At 34.5% G+C, this 23,165-nt stretch overlaps 1 protein-coding gene across 2 annotated transcripts; it reads left to right on the forward strand.

The window, feature by feature from the left end:
• Positions 1-15,028: 15,028 nt before the first annotated feature.
• LOC114169956 (NEDD8-activating enzyme E1 regulatory subunit AXR1-like) lies at positions 15,029-22,715 on the forward strand. Of its 2 annotated transcripts, none has more exons than XM_028055367.1 (15): positions 15,029-15,325; positions 16,120-16,292; positions 16,370-16,533; positions 16,728-16,838; positions 17,141-17,220; positions 17,593-17,743; positions 17,823-17,916; positions 18,432-18,520; positions 18,781-18,854; positions 19,155-19,317; positions 20,442-20,527; positions 20,634-20,717; positions 20,826-21,006; positions 22,343-22,440; positions 22,513-22,715. In XM_028055367.1, exons 1-14 carry the CDS (start codon positions 15,288-15,290, stop codon positions 22,424-22,426), a joined length of 1,572 nt encoding a protein of 523 aa, XP_027911168.1. In that variant the 5' UTR covers positions 15,029-15,287; the 3' UTR covers positions 22,427-22,440; positions 22,513-22,715. The 2 variants fall into 2 exon arrangements, with proteins under 2 accessions (XP_027911168.1, XP_027911169.1); XM_028055368.1 differs by having other exon boundaries at positions 22,516-22,715.
• Positions 22,716-23,165: the final 450 nt, after the last annotated feature.

The raw sequence follows: 23,165 nt of genomic DNA on the forward strand, positions 1-23,165 counted from the left end.
TTTATTATGTCAACTTATTTGCTTATCTTGTTTGGCCTTTTTTTTTTCAAGCCAGTCACGCAAGAATTAAGGGTTGATTTTTTTAATTTATAATCAAATTTGGGGTACATAAGAGCTACGTCTCATTGGACGATAAAGAAAGATTGATTAGTAAATTTAAAAAAATGGTAAGAAAAGTAATACGCAGCTTCCCACTTATTTGTTTATTATGCTCCACTTATTTTCTTATCTGGTTTGACCTATTTTTTTCTTCAAGTTAGCCACCTGCAAGTAATAAGGGTTGATTTTTGTAACTTAATAATCAAATTTGTGGTACATAAGAAGTGCACCCCTTTGGATGATAAACACTTTGTGTCCTACTTATTTGCCTATTTGGTTTGGCCTATTTTTTGTTCAAGTCAGTCACATAGTGCAAGAAAAAAAGGTTGATTTTTGTAATTTATAATCAAATTTAAGGTGCATATTCAAGGTGCATAAGAGGTACATCCCATTAGATGTTAAAAAAAATTGATTAGTAAATTTTAAAAAATTGTACGAAAAATAATACGCAGCTCTCCACTTTTTTTTTTTTTGTGCCCACTTATTTGCTATGTGGTTTGACCTATTTTTATTTTTTTCTTCAACCTAGCCATGCAAATAATAAGGGTTTAGTTTTTTAACTTATAATACAATTCGGGGTACATAAGCTTACATCCCATTGCATGATAAAAAAAATATTGATTAGTAAATTTTAAAAAATTGTACGAAAAGTAATACGTAGTTTCTCTGTTTATTATGTCCTACTTATTTGCCTATCTGGTTTGGCCTTTTAAAAAATCTTACGAAAAGTAATACGCAAATATCCACTTATTTGTTTATTATGCCTCACTTATTTGCCTATCTCGTTCGAACAATTTTTTTCTTAAAGTCAGTCACATAGTGCAAATTGATTTTTGTAACTTATAATCAAAATTGACCACGTGTCAAGTCATAGTTGTGTCACATATTAATGTTAGTGTCACGTGTCAGTTTCTGATTGTGTTATTTTTTGTGTTCAATTTAGTCCCAATTTTTGTTAAAATAAAACAATTTTTTCCTTTTAAAATTGACACCAAATTTAATATTTATAAAAATTATACTAATATTTTTTTAAATTGATATTTTTATTAATTATTTTTGAAATTCAATTATAAATTATTATATTTAATTATAAATTGAATATAATTCTTAGATTCAATTGTTAAATAGAATATTTCTAATTGTTATAAAAATTAGTTTACTTTTCTTATTAAATATAAGAATTTTATTCAATTTATAATTAAGCTTAATAATTTATAATTGAATTTCAAAAATAATTAATAAAAATGTCAATTTTAGAAAAAATATTAGTATAATTTTTATAAAAGATATTAAATTTGATGTTAATTTGAAAGGAAAAAAATTATTCATTTTAACCAAAATTGGGACTAAATTGAATAAAAATAACGAATATAGAGACGAAATTGAACAAAAAAAATAACACAGGCACAACTGACACGTGACACAATTATGAGTTGACACGTGAACATTTTTTTTTTAAATTTAAAAAACATAAAATAATTAAAAAAATAAAAAACTGATACACGTGGTATGTACTGTTCAAAAACGTTAATTATTTAAATATTGTTACTAAAAATAACCAAATTGACTAAAATTTAACAAAAATAAAGACCTAATTAAATACAAAATGAAAATAAGAACCAAATGAAATATAATCGATGAGGACCAAATATTGTTACTACATGTGGCATATTCCAAATTTAACTATTTTTCTTTCTTTCTGCACCCATCAAATTTCTTCTTGTACCAATTCTAAAATCATCTTTCCAGAAAACACTCATCTCATTCTGGATCAAAATTTACAAAAATCTATGATGGAGTTCAGAAAGAAATTTAACGAGTGCAGAAATAAACACCCTGAGGCAGATCAACCATAACTAAGTACCAAACTGAATAGTCTAAAGCGCACAACCACAATGTCTATATTCATTGACAGTAGTTTTTCAACTACATTGAGAAACATACACTTATAACAATTTAACATTATTTTGCAAAAGGTACATAGACCATGATCGTTATCTAGACCAATAATTCATGGATTTATCAACAACTTTTACTAAGTTATGAATCATAACATTTTATTAAATTTCTAAACATATGTTTTTGGAGTAACTGAGGAGAAATTTGTTATGAATGGCGCGGGTAATGAGCAGATGAAGGACATGGGACCCATGGGACACATGGCAAAGGGGGAGGAAAACAAAGGCAAACGAAAAAGTGGAAGGAAACGAATAATCAATTCTGCACTGAAGGATTTCGTGTGGAGTACGACGTGATTATAAAAACAGCTTTTGCTATAGGAGAAAGGGAGGATGTGAATTGTCTTTTTCTCTCTCTTGGCCCTTTGGGATATTTCTCTGTCATTTCTGTTATTTTTTTCTTCTGTCATGAACGTTGTACTGTTGTGACAGCTTGCACTTTTCATCATTTTCTGCTGATATGACTTTTTCATACTAGAATTCACACCCATACAGACCATTCTACTTTCACAGTTGCTATATTGTTTTGTTTACTAACCAAACACATTACATTTTGGTGCTTTCATCGACACCACCATGGCCGAAAACACACGTCTCAAGGATCTTGATGCTAACGTGAAGAAAATCCTTGACCTCATGGAGAAGTGTGATCTCAGTTATACAGAACGTTTTGAAAAGCTCGAGCTAGCCATCCATAACGTTTCCAAACAACAAGCCCTTGGTGGTTCGAACTCAACATCCTGCTCATCGTTTCAGGTTCGGAATATTAAGATTGATTTTCCTAAGTTTGATGGTACTAATGTTTTACAATGGATCTTTAAAGCGGAGCAATTTTTTGAGTATTATAATACTCCTGAGCCCCAACGTTTCACTATTGTTGCTATCTATTTGGAGAAAGATGTGGTGCCGTGGTTTCAGATGATGCAAAAGAACAACCCCTTCCAGTCATAGGATGGTTTTACTAAGGCATTAACCCTGGAATTTGGCCCTTCACCCTACGAATGCCCACGATCTGCTTTCTTCAAACTCTCCCAGTTGGGATCTGTCAATGATTATTACGTTGAATTCACGGCCTTGGCTAATCGCATTACGGGCGTTACCGCTGACGCCATCCTCGACTGTTTTTTAAGTGGCCTTAAACTGGAAATTAGACGTGACGTGTTGGCACAATCCCCAAACTCCATTCTCAAAGCTGTATCATTAGCTAAACTTTTTGAAGACAAATATAACCCTAATTCCAAACCTCACTTTTCTTCTAGCTACCCCAAAACGTATTCCACCAAAACCACAACCCATCCACACCCAAACCCAAATACCTTACCACCCTTGTTACCTCCACCAAACATGAAACCATTTAGCCAACCTTTCAAACCATCCACTGTCAAACACATTACCCCGGTAGAAATGCAAATTCGGAGAGAGAAAGGATTATGTTATACTTGTGATGCCAAATTCACCCCAACCCATAACTGCCCTAATAAACAGTACCTATTACTTCAATACGAAGAACCCGAGGACCCTCCCGATCCAACACAACCAACTTCCACCCCTACTCATACCACCACCGACCATAACTTGGATCATCATCCTTCCCTCCATGCCCTTACAGGATCTCACGGAGTGGGTACCATGCGCTTCCAAGGCTCCATTCAGGGTGCCCCTGTTCAGATTTTGTTAGACAGTGGTAGTTCTGATAGTTTTCTCCAACCTCGACTTGCAACTCACTTACAATTACCCGTTGAACCCATTTCCACTTTTAACGTGATGGTGGGAAATGGCAACTCGTTGAAGGTTGAAGGTCTGATAAAGGACCTCACGGTGGCCATACAAGGTCATATCCTTACTCTTCCCGTGTATTTATTACTAGTTGCTGGTGCAGATTTGGTGTTGGGTGCATCGTGATTGGCTACGTTAGGCCCTCATGTTTCAGATTATAGTACATTGACTCTAAAATTTTACTTGAATGGTGAATTTATTACTCTCCGGGATGATAACTCTAAGCTTCCCACTCCAATGCAATTTCATCATATCCGGCGAATGTCTCACACCCGTGCTATTGATGAATGTTATGCATTACAACTTCAACTTCCTACGGAGCCAAAGGATAACTGGGTTGACTGCCATGTTGACTTACACCCAGAGCTAGCTCTTCTCTTACATCAATATCGCTCTGTTTTTGCTGAAGCTTCGTGTTTACCACCAGTTCGGTCTCATAATCACCAGATTCCCTTGCTGCCTGGTACGCAACCGGTGAAAGTTCGACCTTATAGATATCCTCACAGCTATAAGGAGCAGATCGAAACCATGATTGCTGCCATGTTGAAGGAAGGCATTATTTCTCCTAGCAACAGTCCATTCTCTTCACCCATACTCTTAGTCAAGAAAAATGATGGTACATGGCGATTTTGTACTGATTACAGGGCTCTAAACGCCATCACAGTTAAGGATAGCTTCCCCATCCCTACGGTCGATGAATTACTGGATGAACTATGCGACGCTCAATACTTCTCCAAACTAGATCTTCGTTCCGGTTATCATCAAATTTTGATGGAACCAGAGGATCGATTCAAAACGGCCTTCCGCACTCATCAAGGTCATTATGAATGGCTCGTGATGCCCTTTGGGCTTACAAATGCCCCCGCTACTTTCCAAAGCTTGATGAATTTTACATTTCAAGGGTTGTTGCGAAAATCAGTGTTAGTTTTTTTTTATGACATATTGATCTACAGTACTTCTTGGTCCCTTCACTTACACCACTTGGAAGTTGTCCTTCATATTTTACAACAACACCGTCTCTTTGCCAAATTATCCAATTGTCATTTTGGTGTACAAGAAGTGGAATACCTTGGTCATGTTGTCTCGAGTAAGGGTGTTTCGATGGACCACAACAAGGTGACAGCCATATTGAATTGGCCCATTCCAACCACAGTGAAACAATTACCGGGGTTTTTGGGATTAACCGGGTATTATCACCGATTTATTAAAGGGTATGCTTCCATAGCTACTCCCTTAACCAATTTGCTAAAAAAGGATAAGTTCCATTGGGATTCGCATGCCAAGATTGCTTTTGATACCCTCAAGACAGCCATCACCACGACTCCTGTTTTGGCACTGCCAGACTTCTCCAAACCGTTTATTTTGGAAACGGATGCATCAGGGACTGGCATTGGAGCGGTTCTTAGCCAATCACAACATCCCATTGCATTCTTTTCTAAGAAATTGTCACCACAAATGCAAAAATAATCTGCCTATACCAGGGAATTCCATGCAATCACCGAGGCTATTGCGAAATTTTGGCACTACTTACTTGGCCATAAATTCACCATCCGAACTGACCAAAAAAAGTTTAAAATGTCTCATGGAACAAGCTATTCATACTCCGGAGCAACAAGCTTGGCTGCACAAGTTTTTGGGGTATGATTTTACCATCGAGTATAAGCCCGACAAGGAGAACCAGGCTGCAGATGCCCTGTCTCGATCCTATTTCATGGCTTTGTCTCAACCTACCTGGGATCTCATTATACACTTACATGATGCGATTACTGCTGATTCTAAACTCTCAGATATTGTCAAACTCTGCGACGCAGGTACTCCCCCAAGTCCGCATTATACTGTTCAAAACAAGTTGTTGTTCTGGCAGCAACGACTAGTGGTACCGACCCAACACCCCTTGATTCAAACTATTTTGCAGGAGTTGCATAGTTCTCCCATCGGTGGCCACTCCGGTATTGTGCACACTTTAGCAAGAGTTTCATCCCAGTTCTACTGGCCGGGTATGGCCCAAGATGTTAAAGCTTATGTCCAACACTGCTTGATATGCCAACAAGCCAAATCATCCACTATATCACCAGCGGGACTATTACAGCCCCTCCCTATTCCGCAACAAATTTGGGAAGACTTGGCCATGGATTTTATTGTTGGCCTTCCCCCATCATATGGCTTTTCCGTAATTATGGTTGTCATCGATCGTCTCTCAAAGTATGCGCATTTTTGCACCCTTAAGGCAGATTATTCAAGCAAGCACGTGGCTGAGGCGTTCATGCAATCTATTGTGAAGTTACATGGGATGCCCAAATCAATCGTTTCAGATCGTGATCGCGTCTTTACAAGTAATTTTTGGCAACAACTTTGTAAGCTAAGTGGCACTACCTTAGCTATGAGTACCACCTACCACCCACAATCCGATGGTCAGTCGGAAGCTCTTAATCGATGCTTAGAAATGTATTTACGATGCTTCACAGTGGATGAACCGAAAGGCTGGAATAAGATGTTATCCTAGGCTGAATACTGGTATAATACTGCCTTCCAAACCAGTATTGGCATGACACCATTTAAGGCAGTTTATGGGAGAGACCCCCCTACTCTTCCGAAGTATGAACAAAATGCCACCGAGCCCCCTTCTTTACAAGAAATGATGTTGCACCGTGATCAAACCCTTTTATATCTTAAGCAAAATTTGATCAAAACCCAAACTCTGATGAAGAAATATGCAAATTAGAAGCGCGTCCATGTGGAGTTCAAAGTGGGAGAATTAGTGTTTGTAAAACTCCAACCATATAGGCAACATTCGGTGGCTCTTCGCAAAAATCAGAAGCTTGGCCTTCGTTATTTTGGTCCATTTCCGGTGATACAACGCATTGGCCCTGTGGCTTATAAATTATCCTTGCCTCCTACAACGAAGATTCACCCAGTTTTCCATGTGTCTTTATTGAAACCGTGCAAAGGAGAACATCAACAACCATATATGCCTCTGCCTTTGCTCACGCATGAACTTGGCCATGTTATTCAACCGCTCAAGGTGTTACAATACAAAGTCATTTTACGAGCAGACCAACATATTCCTCAAGTACTGGTCCAATGGGAAGCGTTGGATATCTCGGAAGCTACTTGAGAAGACGTGAGTACTATGCAACGGGAGTATCCTCACTTCAACCTTGAGGACAAGGTTGACTTCCATGGGGGAAGAAATGTTATGAATGGCGCGGGTAATGAGCAGATGAAGGACATGGGACCCATGGGACACATGGCAAAGGGGGAGGAAAACAAAGGCAAACGAAAAAGTGGAAGGAAACGAATAATCAATTCTGCACTGAAGGATTTCGTGTGGAGTACGACGTGATTATAAAAACAACTTTTGCTATAGGAGAAAGGGAGGATGTGAATTGTCTTTTTCTCTCTCTTGGCCCTTTGGGATATTTCTCTGTCATTTCTGTTATTTTTTTCTTCTGTCATGAACGTTGTACTGCTGTGATAGCTTGCACTTTTCATCATTTTCTGCTGATATGACTTTTTCATACTAGAATTCACACCCATACAGACCATTCTGCTTTCACAGTTGCTATATTGTTTTGTTTACTGACCAAACACATTACAAAATTCTTCAAGTTTATAATCATACAACATTAAATAGAAGCAAGCATTAATAAGTGTAATCATTTTACTTTTTTAGAAGTTTCGAAAACATTTGTATAAAAAATACTTCTTCGATAAATGTTTGCATTAAATGTTGTATAAAAAATATATTTAATGTGACTCTTAATATTTACAAAGGAAAATTCAACTGAGAATATTTTATATTTGATCTCAAACAAACACAAGTGCTTCATATAATGGTAACTGGCGCTACAACACATTACAATCTTATTTTTATATGATCAGCTCAACAAATAATGTCATTTGCACTTCATATTTCACTTGACTTATAAATGTAGACATTATGTTTTTTCATATAATCTCTCTCCAAGAAATTGTAAAAATTGTTTTTTGTTAATATCTTCATAAAAAGAATAATCTCTTACATTTCCATAGTTGACTTGACTGAAATTTGTAGAGTCATGACTTCTTCACCAGAAGAGTTAAAAAGATATCTTACCAAAACTTGATAAGTTATATTGAATATCAACGTACTTTCGATAAAAGTTTGCATTAAATCTATAATAATATATAAAGAAATCTATAATAATATATAAAGAGATATTATCATATTTTATATTTTTACTTTTACTCTTAATTATTATTTTAAAAATTAATTATTTTATAAATACTTTATTTTTAACTGTTATTTTAAAAAATTCTTCTTAATTGTTATTTTAAAAATCTCTTTTATCTTTAACCGTTATCTTTATCTTTAACCGTTATTTCGTTATTTTATTTTTTAATTAACATCTAACAATTATTTTAAAAATTAATTATATATTTTTTATTGATGTTTATTTAAATCTTTATAAAAATTGAAAAATATGAACACACAGGTGTTGTTGCGTCTGTGTGTTTGTAATGTTGTATAAAAAATATATGGTTTAATTATTCGTAAGGTACTCAGTTTGGATCAAGGGTGTCAATTTGGTACCCGGCGAAAAAAAGGTTTCAATTTGGTACCCAAGTAATTTTAATTGCATCAATCAGGTACATCCCGTTAGATTATCAGAAACGACGTTAAAATCTTGGTGACGTGGCAATGCATAACGGATACGTGTCAATGAAAGAAGAAGACGTGTAAAAAAAATAATTGTACAGTGTGCAGTGGTGATATAATGAAAGGTGAAATATAAATTTGCCCTAACTCTTAATAGTACCACATCATCTTCCTCTCCATTCGGTTGCAGGTTCAGAGTTGAAGAGGTGGCTTCTTTATTTGTGTCTTCTTCTTCCAATCAATTCGTCAATGTCTCATCTTCTTCTTCCTCTCCATTCGGTTGCAGGTTTAGAGCTGAAGAGGTTGCTTCTTGTTGTGTGTCTTCTTCTTCCAATCAATTCTTCAATGTCTCGCAGTGAGGGTTGTGCGTGTTCTTCGTGGGCATCACAAAAAAATAGTGTCTCCTCCCCTACTGTTTCGTATAGGAGTGCGGGTGGAACCCCAATGTGCTATTGTGGGGAGGTTGTAGCGTTGAGAGTTGCTAAAACAATTAAGAATTTTGAAAAATAATTTCTTGGGTGCCCTAACTACAAGGTATTAATTATTGTTTAAATTTTTTGTTTCCATAATGTTTGTTGGTGGTAAGCATTTTTGTGGGTTCATTTCCTATAACCAGCGAAGTGGTGCCAATGAAGAATCTAAAGGATGTAATTATTTCAAGTGGTTCAACGAAGACAATAGGGATGAAAGAGATGCAACCATAGGAAGACAAAGGAGAAAAATATATGCTCTTGAAAAATAAGTTATGGTGTCTGAAAAAATGATTAAGTTTTTAACATGGGTAATATGTTTTCTGGGACTGGTGAACGTAATATTGGTTTGTAAGTTGAGCAAAATTTTTTGATTTTGTTGTAACCTGGATGGAGTGCAGTGGGTGTGGATGCAGTTTCATGGGTTGGAATGTTTGTATTTACGTTATGTTATTGTAATGGATTTTGATTATGGAATGAAAATAACTTTGCAGTAAATTTTCCTATCACTTTATTTGAACTATATTTGAAAAGAGCTTTGCAATCAATGAAAAGAGGTTTGCATTGAATGAAAGCACACAAACTGGAGCATCATATTCATCCAGCAATCATATATAGCCTTGTGATGAAACCACAAAAAACTACACCATGAAAACACACAAACTAGATTACCATATTCATCCAACAATAATAAGGCAACCTGTGCATAATAAGCCAAAAACATTTCCATACAGTAATAAGCCAATGTGTGCATAATAACCCAATATCATATTCATTGAATATTGTTCTGCTAACTCAAAAGATGGTAATTGATGTTCGTACCAAGTGGATGTTCAAAATACATAATGCTTTTCAAAATACAAACCAAAATACACCACAAGATTACAAAAGTTTCTTCCAATTTGATATTCCAAAACACAACAACAAATAAAATTTAAATTGACATAGTATTGGACAATCACGGATTCAGTATTGGGCACCTCCTGAACGACAATTTTTCTCTGTAGGCTGCTGTTGTAGTAGACTGCATTTGATGGACTGCAGTAGTCTAACTTGCTTGTGTTGGAAGAGTGTGATTCTGTGGCTGTGAGACTTCTGTAGTCTGACTTGGTTGAGTAGACTGAGTTGGTGGAATAGGCTGACTTGGTTGAGTATGCTCAGTTTGTGGAGTGCTCTGACTTGGTTGAGTAGGGTTTGCAACTGTGTTTTGTTGTGTTCTAAATGGAACAGTTTCTGCTGGTGCATGAGGAGCATGTGGGCAGCTTGTTCTTTTGTGGCCAATTTCTCTACATAACCCACATTTTTTACGGGTACCACCTTGTCTCAGTTGAGTGTCATCCTTCCTCAATTCCTAAGCCTCCAATCTTCTTTTCTTTTTCGGTCTTCCTGGTAGGACCCTCTTTGTTGGAGGCAAAACATTATTTGTAGCAGTCATCTCCCATAGATGAGGTCCATTGACAGGGTATATGAGTGACAAATATGTCTCTTCATAAGTAGATGCAAGAAACCAATGTGGAAGGAAGTCTCCAGCATTCAGATTTAAAAATCTAATAGCAGTCAGCACATGACAACATGGGATTGCTGTTATGGTCCACTTTCTACAGCTGCATTCTTGTTTGTCAATGTCAACCACAAATGGTTCTCCAATCATTGATCTATGACTCACCTCAAACAATCTTTGTCCTGACCAGCTGTTATGAGTGCAAAAAAATAAAGTGAATTCACATTTGAAAATGAATTGTAACATTATCACAATAATGTATCAGTATTACCTTGGAAGCCAATATTTAGTCTTTTTTGCCTCCTCTTCCCTTCTCTTCTTAATTCGTGGGCAGATTGTACCTTCAAATGTACTAATCTTCTTTCTATTGCTTGTCCATCTCTTAATGAGATAAATCCAAATTTCTTCCATCATACTGATAATTGGTTTGCTCCTTGCGTTCAGAATTGTACTGTTAAACCCCTCAGACATATTATTCACCAGTGTATCACATGCAGGTTAGGCTGTAAATTTGGACCTAGACCAAAACATACTTTGCAACAAAAAAAATTGACTTTAAAAACAGTTCACAATATATAGAATACACTGCATGAATTAGTACAACATACCTTGGGGGGATGGCTAATAAGTGTTTGAATGCGTCTACATTAACTTCTTTAATTTCCCTCATGACTGCCTCCCAAGCTTGAGGATGTGTGCAGTAGGCTGCTTTTCATAACAACAACTTCAGATTTTTTCCAGGAAATTTCTTCCTGAAATTAGAATAGATGTGCCTCACGCAAAACCTTTGGTCCACACCAGGTAACAATTCTTGCAATGCTGGGAGCAGTCCCTGTCAAAGTAATGTAAAATAGTGCAATATTAAAAGAATAGCAGTTGCATAAGAATCTGAAAAGTGACAGAAAAAGGTCAAGAAACTTACTTTTTGTTGATCTGAAATAAATGTATAAGTGCAACAAAGTTCAGGCCCACCAAGGTCTTCAATCAATAAATCTAAAAACCAATTTCATGTCTCCTTATTTTCAACCTCAACTACTACGTATGCCAAAGGGAGCATCTAGTCATTTCCATCTCTTCCTACAGCTATCAACAACTCACCACCATATTTGCCCTTCAAAAAACATCCATCTACACCAATTATGGGCCTACAAGACACAAAGCTGGACCTTAAAAGTTCATTTGCATAATCATAAATGCGTTTATATTGTTCCTTAAATGATCCATCTATGTTTGTATATGCCATTGTCCTTGCCCTGAAGGTCATAGACCTAGAAACACCTATATTCCATTTCCTTCCAATCTTGTTTTTAAAGGTAGTCAATTTCACACCTGGATTGTCTCTTAATGTCTTCTCCAACCGTCCACTCAACCATTTAGAAGTCATTAGCCTCACATTGAATTCACGACTACAAGTGTGCTTGTTTATTATTTTCCTCAATTGCCAAGTGCTTTAGGCAGCCTTGTAAGCACAGTAGGCATACCACTTGCACTTACCCTTCGCACCTAAACACTTAACACAAATTCTTCTTTTGTCATTTCTAAATATTTTCAGCTTCCTCCCACTGTGCACCCCATAAGTTCTAATTACATCAGTGAAGTGTTCCTTTTCAGTGAAGTAAGTCCCAACTTCCCAGTTATAGTCCTCTATATTTTTTGGTTGAGAAAATATACTAAAACTCCCATATCTATCTCTATATTCATCACTTGTATCACTATCTAATGTTTCAGATTTCCATTTTGTATCAGAGAATCCTCTTTGGTCCACATGTTTAAGGTTAAGCTTTTGGGATGATGACCCTCTCACTCCACCAACCTTACCTTCTTTAATTCTGACTTCAAAAAGTTCATCTTCAGATGCATCATCTCCTCCAATAGGTACATCAAACAGACCATCATCTCCTTCAGCAACATATAATTCCTCCTTAGATTCATTCCAACTATGAACATCAAAATCTTCATCACTCTCACTACTGCCCTCAGATGATTCCACATCAACTTCTTCATCAGCTGCAACCTCATTACCACCATACGCCAACAAATGAACTATCTGAGGTTCAGACACCATGTGTACAACAAAAAGATGCACTTGGCCATTGAGTATGGCAATATTCACCATATGGCATGCCCATTTGTCATCACTTAGCAACTCTAACCTTCCTTCCAACACTGAACCTCCGCCCACTGAATACCACATCTCTTTGATGTTCACATACCCCATTTCCTTCAGAATGGACAATATTTCGATGTAGCTCCATCTATCTGGGTCACATGTAAGGGTATTGCTCTCACCCACGTATTTTAGTGACCCATCATTTATAAACTTTCCCCCATGGTGGAAGACAACTTCAAAGTGGTCGTTCATTTGTAATCTATAAAATTGCCCAAACAATAATACCAAATTTACAGTCAATATCACATACACACCGACAAACAATTTAAAATGGGGGACCACAACTATAACACCGTCACTTTCACACAAACGGTGGACCACAAAATTGATTAAACAAATACACACCCAACCACATTACTTAAAAAGCACATTCAACCGACAAACGCGTATAAAAACAACACCCTAAAGCATACCAACACACCAATTTCAAAGCAAACGCATTCGAATAAAAAAAAAAACTAAATCCATGCCCTGAAGAGAACGAAGAACATGGGTCTAAAAAAAACATACCTTTGATCGCCTTTTCCGAACGATTTCACCTTCTCCGTACGATTTCACCTTCTCCGAACGATTTCACCTTCTCCGATCGATTCGCCCTTCGATTTTGCAGAAGCCCCGATCGCTTCTTCCTCCATACCTTCTCACTTCTCACTCACCTTTTCAACTTTCCAAACTTAACACTTTCAAAGACTTAATTTTTTAATTCAAACGCAAATTACTTTATTAGATATTTTGAAAATACCATGTCAGAAATAAGTGTCATACCACGTGTCAAATATTTGTGTCAACAGATCTTGTTCATTCGTCAACGTTAATGACTTTAACGGCTCAATGAAAATGTACCTGATTGATGCACTTAAAATAACTTAGGTACCAAATTGAAACTTTTTTTCGCCGGGTACCAAATTAACACCCCTTGACCCAAACTGGATACCTTACGAGTAATTAAACCAAAATATATTTAATGAGACTCTTAATATTATTTACGAGGGAAAATTGAACCGAGAAATATTTTTTTCTTTCTCCAGATATTTCATATATCGACTCCTTCTTTCACTTATGTATATATAGAAGATTTATTGATTTATTTGTAGAAGAAACAATACACTCAACCAATCCTGCAAATCTAGCTCATTCATAGAACATAATTATGTTATCTAATTATGAACCTTATATAGTATTCATCTTAAAATTATACCTCTTTAATAAAATTATAAAACCATCAAATCATCAAATTATAAAAATCATAAAATTATAAAATTATAGATTAAAAATTTTAAAAATTATAAAATTACAAAAGTTATAAAATGATAAAACTGTAAAAGTATAAAATTATAAGTTATAAAATTATAAAATTATAAAATTATAAATTATAAATTATAAAATTGTAAAATTATAATATTATAAAATTATAAAACTATAAAACTATAAAAATATAAAATTGTAAAATTATTAATTTTAGAATTATAAAATTCTATATTTAGAATTATAACTATGAAATTATAAAGTTGTTAAATTATAAAATTTAGAAATTATAAAACTATAAATTCATAAAATTTTAAAATTATAAATTTGTAAAATTATAGAATTAAAAAATTATAACAAAATTATGAAATTACTAGTCAAAATATACATGTATTCACTTTTTTTATGATTAAAAGTAAAAAAAATATTATTATTCTTATAATTATGAAATTAAATATATATAATTTTTATAATTTTATTATAAATAGTTTCTATTATTTTAGGTGGTTTTGTATAAAAAAAATATTAATTTTTAAAAATATCAAATAAAAAAAAATCAAATATAAAAAAAACAGTAAATTTGATTAAAAAAGTTATTTTCATTTAATATAAAACTTTTATTTAAAAGATAAATTTGAAAAATAAATATAAGCATAAGCATAAAAAAATAATTTATCTATCCAAATACATAGATAAATTATTAAATCATATAAAATTATAAAATATAAAATATGGAAATCATGAACGTGATGAGAGTTAAATAAACTAAGAAATCATAACAACAATCAATCATCAAGTTAGAAATAACAGAAAAGATATACTAATTAATTAAAATTTAAAGCCATTAATATTTAATAAAAAACAAAAAAGTTATCATAAACTTAAATTATAATATTTAAATTAATTAGACTTCAAAATATAAAGGGTTGTAATCCATACTTATATAAAAATCTATAATTCCGTTTTTAAATACTTAATAATTTTTAATTATAAAATTATTTTAAAAAAATATAAAAATTATTTATAATAAATCATAAAAATTATTTATATTTATAATAAAATTAATTTTTTTTACTATCGTAAAAAAAAACTGTTTTAACTAATAATTAATAAATATGATCACTAATAATTAACAAATGTGATTAAATAACTACGGGATTATACATTTCGTAACCTTCTTCTTCTCCTGTCCTTGCATAATAAAAAAAGTGATGCAGAATCCGAATATTGTTTGAAGCTAGAATCGCACGACGTCGTTCGTCTCTTGAACGCGTGGCGTCAAGTTTCCCTTTCTCACTCGACAAACTAAACTGAAACTGATACACTGCGTTCGTAGCAAGCAAAACAAGCTACTACTCTGAAGTACCAAACAAATAGCAACTGAAAAAGTGAGAAAAAAAAGGAGATAAAAAAACGTCTGAATTCAACAATGGCAGAACCTAAGGTTAAGTACGATCGCCAACTCAGGTACTCTCGCTATTTTCTTATTTACCTAATTTTCCACTTCGTTTTAACCTAACATTGTTCGTCTAAAAAACCTAGCCAACTCAATGGCGCGGCGGAGAACTAATTTTTGGTATGAGTATTGGACTTTCTTATTGTGGTACGCTGTCAATTGATTCACGTTTTAATTAGTTGATTCACGCACGTGTTAATTAGTTGAACGAGTGGATTTTTTGTTAAGGCGTGTGAATTCGTGTGAATGTTGTGAAATATTGACTGAAGGTCCATTTGGTGTTTGGGGTTTGGTGATTTGATTAAATGTTGTGAAATATTGATGAACTCGAGTGGAATTTTCTGTGTTTGAATAGATGCATCTTGTAATGGAGATGCTTTTAATACGCAAAAGGCAGAAACTAGTTGTTATTTTGTTTAGTGAAATGTTTTGATTTGTAGTGGCAGGAAGAGTAACTGTTCTCATTCTTGTGCTTCCTTTGTGAATTTTGTCTATGTGCTTGTGTTTTATGTATTTGGATCTGAAATTAGAATCTTAAGGTCGTTTGGTTTGAGAAAAGGTATGATGTTTCATTTTCTATTTTAAGCTTGTATAGGGAAACGGAAATAATAGAAAGTTTTTCACTCTTTCTTGTATATAAAACGGGAAATGCAGAAATGAAGTGAAAATATGGTGTTATTTTAGTAATTGAAGATTTAAACAGAAGATTGTGCTTGTCTTGCCAATTTCTATTAACTTCTTTGGGGACAGTCTTTGAGACATCTCTTGATCTCATCCATATTTCATTATTTATTTGAAAATGCAGAATATGGGGTGATCAAGGACAAGCAGACCTTGAGAAATCTAGTATTTGCTTACTTAACTGTGGTCCAACAGGTTCTGAAACGCTCAAGAATCTTGTTCTTGGTGGGATTGGAAGCATCACTGTAGTTGATGGATCTAAAGTTGAAGAGGGTGACCTTGGAAACAATTTTTTGGGTACAGCAACTTGTTATTCTACCTGGTTATGCGTTTCTGAAACTCTTTTAGGTCTCATTTTATTCTCATAATTGTAGTGGACGAGTCAAGTCTTGGAAAGTCAAAGGCAAAATGTGTTTGCTCATTTCTTCAAGAGCTGAATGACGCAGTTAAAGCTAAGTTTGTAGAAGAGTCTCCTGAAACATTGATTGAGACAAATCCATCATTCTTTTCTCAATTTACTTTGGTTGTTGCCACTCAGGTATGCTACTATGATGCACTCAACTCCTATGAGATAAATAATTCGAGTTTGTATGCAAACATGATTGTTTGCCTCTGTTCATAATTCTGTTTTTTCGTGTTTCTTTGTCATTGAAAGAAAGCTATCAATTCATCAATTGACAATATATCTTTATTATTCAATTAAGGTAACCTTTAACTTTGATAAACTTTCAGCTCGTGGAATATTCAATGATTAAGCTTGACCGAATCTGCAGGGAGGCAAATGTGATTTTGATCTTTGCTCGCTCCTATGGCCTTACAGGGTTTGTTCGAATTAGTGTGAAGGTAATTAAATAAATGGACAATTTTAAATTCATTGTATTTGACGATGTTACATGTTCAAGGAATGATATGATGCCTGAGGAAATGAGCTATTATTTTTTATCACCAATTTAACTTTGATCTAATATTTGACTTGTCAGAGAGTTTAAAAATAATTGAATGTGTCCATTTGGAAAATTGTATTAAAAAGAGAAGGGAAATAGTGGCTGGGATTGCAATACCTTTATTAAAGCATTGGTGTGTTTGTGAGCATCAACATAATTTGCATGCTTTGGTTTAATAGTACTTTTTGTTGTCTTTATTAGGAACATGATGTGATTGAGTCAAAGCCTGAACATTTCTTGGATGATCTACGTTTAAATAACCCTTGGCCTGAACTCAAGAGGTATAGAGTAGTTTTATCTTTCTTTCGGCTAATTTTTTTCTATGCTAAGATAAGGGCAAGCCTTGGCCCTTGGTGCAATGGTAAGGTTACTGCCGTATGACCCGGAGGTCATGAGCTCAAATCATGGAAATAGCCTCTCCAGAGTCTCCAGTAATGGGGTGAAGGCTGTTTACATGTGCCCTTCCTGGACTCCACTAGGTTGGACCCCTTGTGCACTTTGCTGCTCATTTCGTGTGCTTGTATAGTAAGATTTGGTTTTTCCTTCATCTATGTCACTAGTCCTGTCAACCTAAGTAATTCCTGAAAAGCTGAGACCATAGACATGTTCCTTCCCCAGTTTCACTTGAATTTTTATTTCATGGTTATGTACAGATTTGCAGATGACATTGATTTGAATGTTCAAGATCCTGTGGTCCATAAACACGTACCATATGTTGTCATTCTTGTCAAGAAGGCTGATGAGTGGACAAAAAGCCATGGTGGTAGGCTTCCATCGACTAGAGAAGAAAAGAAGGAGTTCAAGGTTGTTGTTAAATCATTTAGTCTTTTTTTTATCTACTGTTATTCTTGTTATATAATTAGCTTTGAATGTGAATATGTAGGAGCTTCTTAAGGCTGGGATGGTTGCACAAGATGAAGATAATTATAAAGAGGCTATTGATTCATCATTCAAAGTATTTGCTCCCCGAGGAATTAGTAAGTAGATAATTTTTTATTGACTTATTTTAACTTTTTTCCTTTGTTAATCTTCATTTCAAGAATCTCTGTGTCCTTTTTGTTTTATTGGATAGGGAGCATGACTATGGATTTTTTTTGGGAGCTTGTAGGTTTAAATTTGACAGGATGCTTGGAGGTGGGACAATAATAATACTAAAGAAAACTGTTTTGTTTTTTTAAATTTCAAGTGTTCTATGTTAGGGTTCCAAAAATCTATTTGTTGAGTTTTGCACTGAAGTTACTATCAACCTGTTTGATGGAGAATTCTTCCTCTGTGAAAAATGACAAATCCATACATTGCTTGCTATGAAGAATGTATCCTTACCAGTTAAGGGTGGTGTTATGTGAATTGCTTTTCTAGTTTTTATTTTTTTCTTCAATAAAAAAAAAGTTATTTTCTTCTAAAACTAGAATACGTAGCTATTGTATAAACATTTACATCTGCAGCCCAATAAAAAATATGATTTATTTTCTAATGTTGTGTACTTTCTTAGGTACGGAGTTGCAACAGATACTAAATGATAGTTCTGTTGAAGTGGATTCTAATTCGTCAGATTTTTGGGTATTGGTGGCAGCTCTGAAGGTTGGTGCTTCATCATCACATTACGGGCTTTGCTTCACTTGATGTGGAAAAAATCATATATATTTAAAATTATAATGTTTTTTTATTGGATGGCAATTAGTTAGAACTTGTGAAATTGAAGGCTGGAGTAGTAACAGAAAGGTGTTACCTGTGAGTTTGTTGTAATTCACTGCTGTGAGACAACTGTTATTTGTGTGAGTGGTCTTGATTGATTGCCTATACTTTGGTGATTTGATGGTACATTTCTCACCCTTTTGCAGGATTTCATTGCAAATGAAGGTGGCGGGGAGGTACCCCTTGAAGGATCTATACCAGATATGACTTCTTCCACTGAGTAATTATCCAAAAATTTACAAATTTTCAGAGCAATTTTTATTTTCTCTAAAAATTAATGATCATTAGTGTTGAAAAATCATGATAGAATATTTACATTTATTTTATAGCGGTCTATAGGCAACAAGATCTCTAATTTAGAGGAAACCATATATCCTCTACTTTTTTCTAATTAACATAATAAGCTCACATAAATCAATTTCTGTGCGGTCTTCATGCATATAGTTTCAGCCAAATATCTCTGGTTCTTTCCTTTTGAATAGTTAGTTTATTTACCTGAGATATATTGATGTTCCTGCAGGCAATATGTGAATTTGCAGAATATCTATCACGCTAAAGCTGAGGCTGATTTTCTTGTAATAGAACATCTAGTGAGAGGTATATTGAAGAAGATTGGTAGAGATTCAAATAGCATTCCAAGGTCAACGATTAAAAGCTTCTGTAAAAATGCAAGAAAACTCAAAGTAAGCTTGTGAACTTTCAATCAGATTCAATTTATATAACTAATAATGATTGTGAATGATCTCCATATTTTTGAATGATTATTTGCTTCAATCTGTCTGGTTACCACATGTCTTTGCTTATCTATACATAATGGACAATTGGCTAGTTTAAATAAACTTCATAACAAGCACTTTCTAGAGAGACAAATAAAATGAATCCAAGAAGTAAAATGACTATATTTCTCATTTCATTTATAAGTTAAAATCAACTAATGTATTTTAACTTTTTCAGAGGCTTCCTTGTCTAACTTCTCTATAAGCACCTATAATTTAAAGAGCTTGGCATTCTTGTCTTTGAAAAGTCTTAACTATTGTGGATTTTACCCGTGTGGTATACCTGACTGTCTTTTAACTTGCGATACTCTACTGTTGTCTTCTGGTATTGCTAACGAGTGCCTTAAGGGCACCAAGGGTGTATTATTAACTTATTTTAGTGAAAACTTTCCACTCCCTTAGTGCTTAACCAATGTTCTGAAGGCATTTGTTAACCTACTTAGCTTGAAATGAAATAAGATGATGTATAACCTACACATGGCTTTTATTGTGCAATTTAGATTAAGTGAATGCTTCTAAGGAATTCTCCAAGGGGCTGCTTATTTGCTTTCATCCGTTTGCTGCAGTAATCTAATTTAGTTAGATTAAAATTTTTTTAGCTGGCTCAAAATAAATCAAGCATTGGTTAGGTTCTATTTAATTCCATCACTGCCCATTCTGATTCCACTCAATGGCACCTTGGTGATTCTATGACCCAATTTTCCTTACGCTCTAAGAATGTGGCTATTTTTTTTTTTTTTCATTTGTAGCTTTGTAGAATGAACATTCAAAAGGATTACACTATTATTTTTTGTTTTGGGATCCAAAAGATCGATTGAAAATTCCACCAAGTTCTTGTTAATGGTAGAGTATTATTTCTATCGTTATTGCTGTTAATGAATCATGGAAGTTGGGTATATTCTGTGTCTATGATTGCAAATGTTTATTTCTCCCTCAGCTTCTTTCCTCCCCCTTTTCTAGTATGTAGGGCAATTGCACGATTGCAGATGCCTGCAAAGTCTTCTGTACTGATCTTAATTTTTATTTTGTAGGTTTGCAGGTACCGTCTAATAGAAGATGAGTTTAATGCTCCAAACTTACCTGATTTACAGAAGTACTTAACTGATGAGGATTCCAGGTTATGTTCATTTTATAAATTGTTTCTTGGATGGTTTTTCATATTACAAATTAATCTGCGGAAATTTGTTTTGCTGAAAAGCTGCTTTTGTGGTTACGGGTTGCAGCATTGCCATGGGAATTTATATTTTGCTTCGTGCGGCTGACCGGTTTGCTGCCAATTACAATAGTTTTCCCGGACAATTTGACAGGTAATGATGCTTCACACTGTTCAGGGTCTGAAATCTCAGTATTTTCCTTTTTTATAATGGCACTTATTTTTGAGATTGGTTTTTGCTTATTCGTTGATTGTTGTGAAGTGCCATGGATGAGGATATACCTCGATTAAAGAGCACAGCAATCAGCTTACTTAATGATTTGGGATGCAATGGTGCCACTTTGGCTGAGGACCTTATCAACGAGATGTGTCGCTTTGGTGCTGCAGAGCTTCATGCTGTTGCTGCTTTGGTTGGAGGAATTGCATCGCAAGAAGTGATCAAGGTTAGCTAGTCTAGCTCATCCTGAATAGTCTCGTTTGCAAGCTTTTCATCGCTTGGGTTGTTTTCTTAGCCTATAGTGAGAAAATTTTGCAACCTCGTCTTGGTCCAGTCACATTTTGTCTTCCATTAACCCAAGCCATGGAAGTTAACACAGGAGACACTAAATACAAATTACAAGCTTAAAAATAAGTCAGATAAACTTGTCCTTTTGTTGTATTTTCCCATCTTTTGAAATGATCCCTGCTTGAGCGAGGGACGTTTTATTAAAAAATTTCCTTGTTCCAACACAATTCATCATAATGCGTCCAATGCCCAATGATCATGGCCCGTCTTGGCCGGGTATTGTGTATCCAGATTCAGATACAAAACCATGTAACAGAAGAAAGCAGTATCCTCATTCCTGCTCAATGTCATATTCACTGGACCCCAATTCATTATTTTATCAATTACCTGTTCCCTGATCTATGAAACCAAAATCTTAGGTTTTTTAAGAAAATAAAATGGAGTCCAAGAGTTCGATTGTGGATTTGGACAATAACATGTGTATATGGCCAACATTTATAGTGTATGAAGTTTCCTGTTGATATTATCAGAGTTTAGGTGCGGAAGGTTGTTAAACAAGTAGTGAGCAGGTTACAATGATAATGGATTCACACGAGGGGATTCATGCCATAGATAGGACTTGGGTTGGGAATGAGGGTATTGCTCACTAACCTCCTATAAATAATGTATGTGAACAGTAGTGGATCTAAGATTGTAAGTCACTGGGAGCAAATAAAGTGGTGTATTTGTACACTTTCAACTACACACATGTCTATCACAGAGTAACGGCCAGTGAGTTCAAATATATAAGATTAGGGAGGAGGTAAAATAAATTTTGTTCAGATACTTAGTAATAATTTTAACACAACCACTGTTTGTGAAGATGAACGCTACTGAAAAACTAAGAAAATGAGGTGTAGTAGTTGGGAACCAATGTAAAAAGGCTTACACCGGAAGCTAGATATAGCTGTAGTATGATTGTATGATATATAGGTAAGTATTCCTCAACACATTCTCATACTCGTATAACTTAAACATTGAACAATAGATATGGATAATCACCTTATTATTATCCATTTTTTAGGAAAATCAGTTTTTCGACTAAGCATCCATCACAATGCATTTGAATCGAGGTTGTTCACAGTATGATAATGGGATTTTGTAGTTTCAGGTAGCCATAGTCTTGCAAAATCGTCTTAAATGCATGTTCTAACAGCGGAAGTTAATTTTGTTTGTCCTATTTAATAATTATATTGTATTTGATTTGGGAATCACGGTATTTATGTTTGTCGCAGCTCATAACAAAGCAATTCGTACCAATGTCCGGAACCTACATATTCAACGGCATTGACCACAAATCACAGCTGTTGTCACTATAACTGCTTGTACCATGGTAATAGTTACTGTTTTGTACTATGGTTCAATTTCGTATTCTCAACATAACTTTTAATGGTTCTGCCATCAGAAGAAGATTCAGGGTTGATGGAGCAGACAATCGTTTATCCTTTAATCTTGCGCGCACTACCGAGGGCTTTTTGGCTCGTTAGGATTCTTCTTTTATACACAAATTTTGTAACCGAATATGGATGAGACTAACGTCAATATTGGAAGATATTTATTTGCAAAATCTAAGTGCTCTTCTTCCTAATGAAATGAATTATTTGCCTACATGTTATCTAGAGTGTCTTTTTAGCTGCAGCGATAAGTATAATTGCCTGGTTGTCGAATTTTCATGGACAATACTGACTAAAATTTTGTATTGATCCTCTACACTGAGGCCTTTTTATTCATTCCTGCCAAAATAAATATAAATGTATAAACAAGAATTAGATAAGAAAAAGGGTCTATTGGAACACAAGAGCATGCCCATTTCTATAATACTAAACAAAATGGCAGATGTAATAATCCACCCGTGATCTAATTTAATATCTTTCATGTCACATTTAATTTTAAATTTTAATCATGTTTTTCATTTTTGCACACGAAGTTTTACTGTGACATTTCTTTAGCTTGGATTCAGAACGTAATTGTGTAATCATAAATTTTTTATTTATTTTTTAATTAAAAAATTTAGTATCTTTGATGTCGCGTTCATCGTTCGCTACTATCTTTTATTTC

Source organism: Vigna unguiculata, chromosome 11 (genome assembly GCF_004118075.2).
Source record: "Vigna unguiculata cultivar IT97K-499-35 chromosome 11, ASM411807v1, whole genome shotgun sequence".
NCBI classification, from domain to species: Eukaryota; Viridiplantae; Streptophyta; class Magnoliopsida; order Fabales; family Fabaceae; genus Vigna; species Vigna unguiculata.

What these genes read in the sequence shown, in the direction of transcription:
- LOC114169956 (XM_028055367.1), top strand. Translation starts at nt 15,288, where the DNA reads ATGGCAGAACCTAAGGTTAAGTACGATCGCCAACTCAG. An exon ending in GATATGACTTCTTCCACTGA is followed by an intron (nt 18,855 to 19,154) that starts GTAATTATCCAA and finishes ATGTTCCTGCAG; the next exon opens with GCAATATGTGAATTTGCAGA. An exon ending in AAAATGCAAGAAAACTCAAA is followed by an intron (nt 19,318 to 20,441) that starts GTAAGCTTGTGA and finishes TTTATTTTGTAG; the next exon opens with GTTTGCAGGTACCGTCTAAT.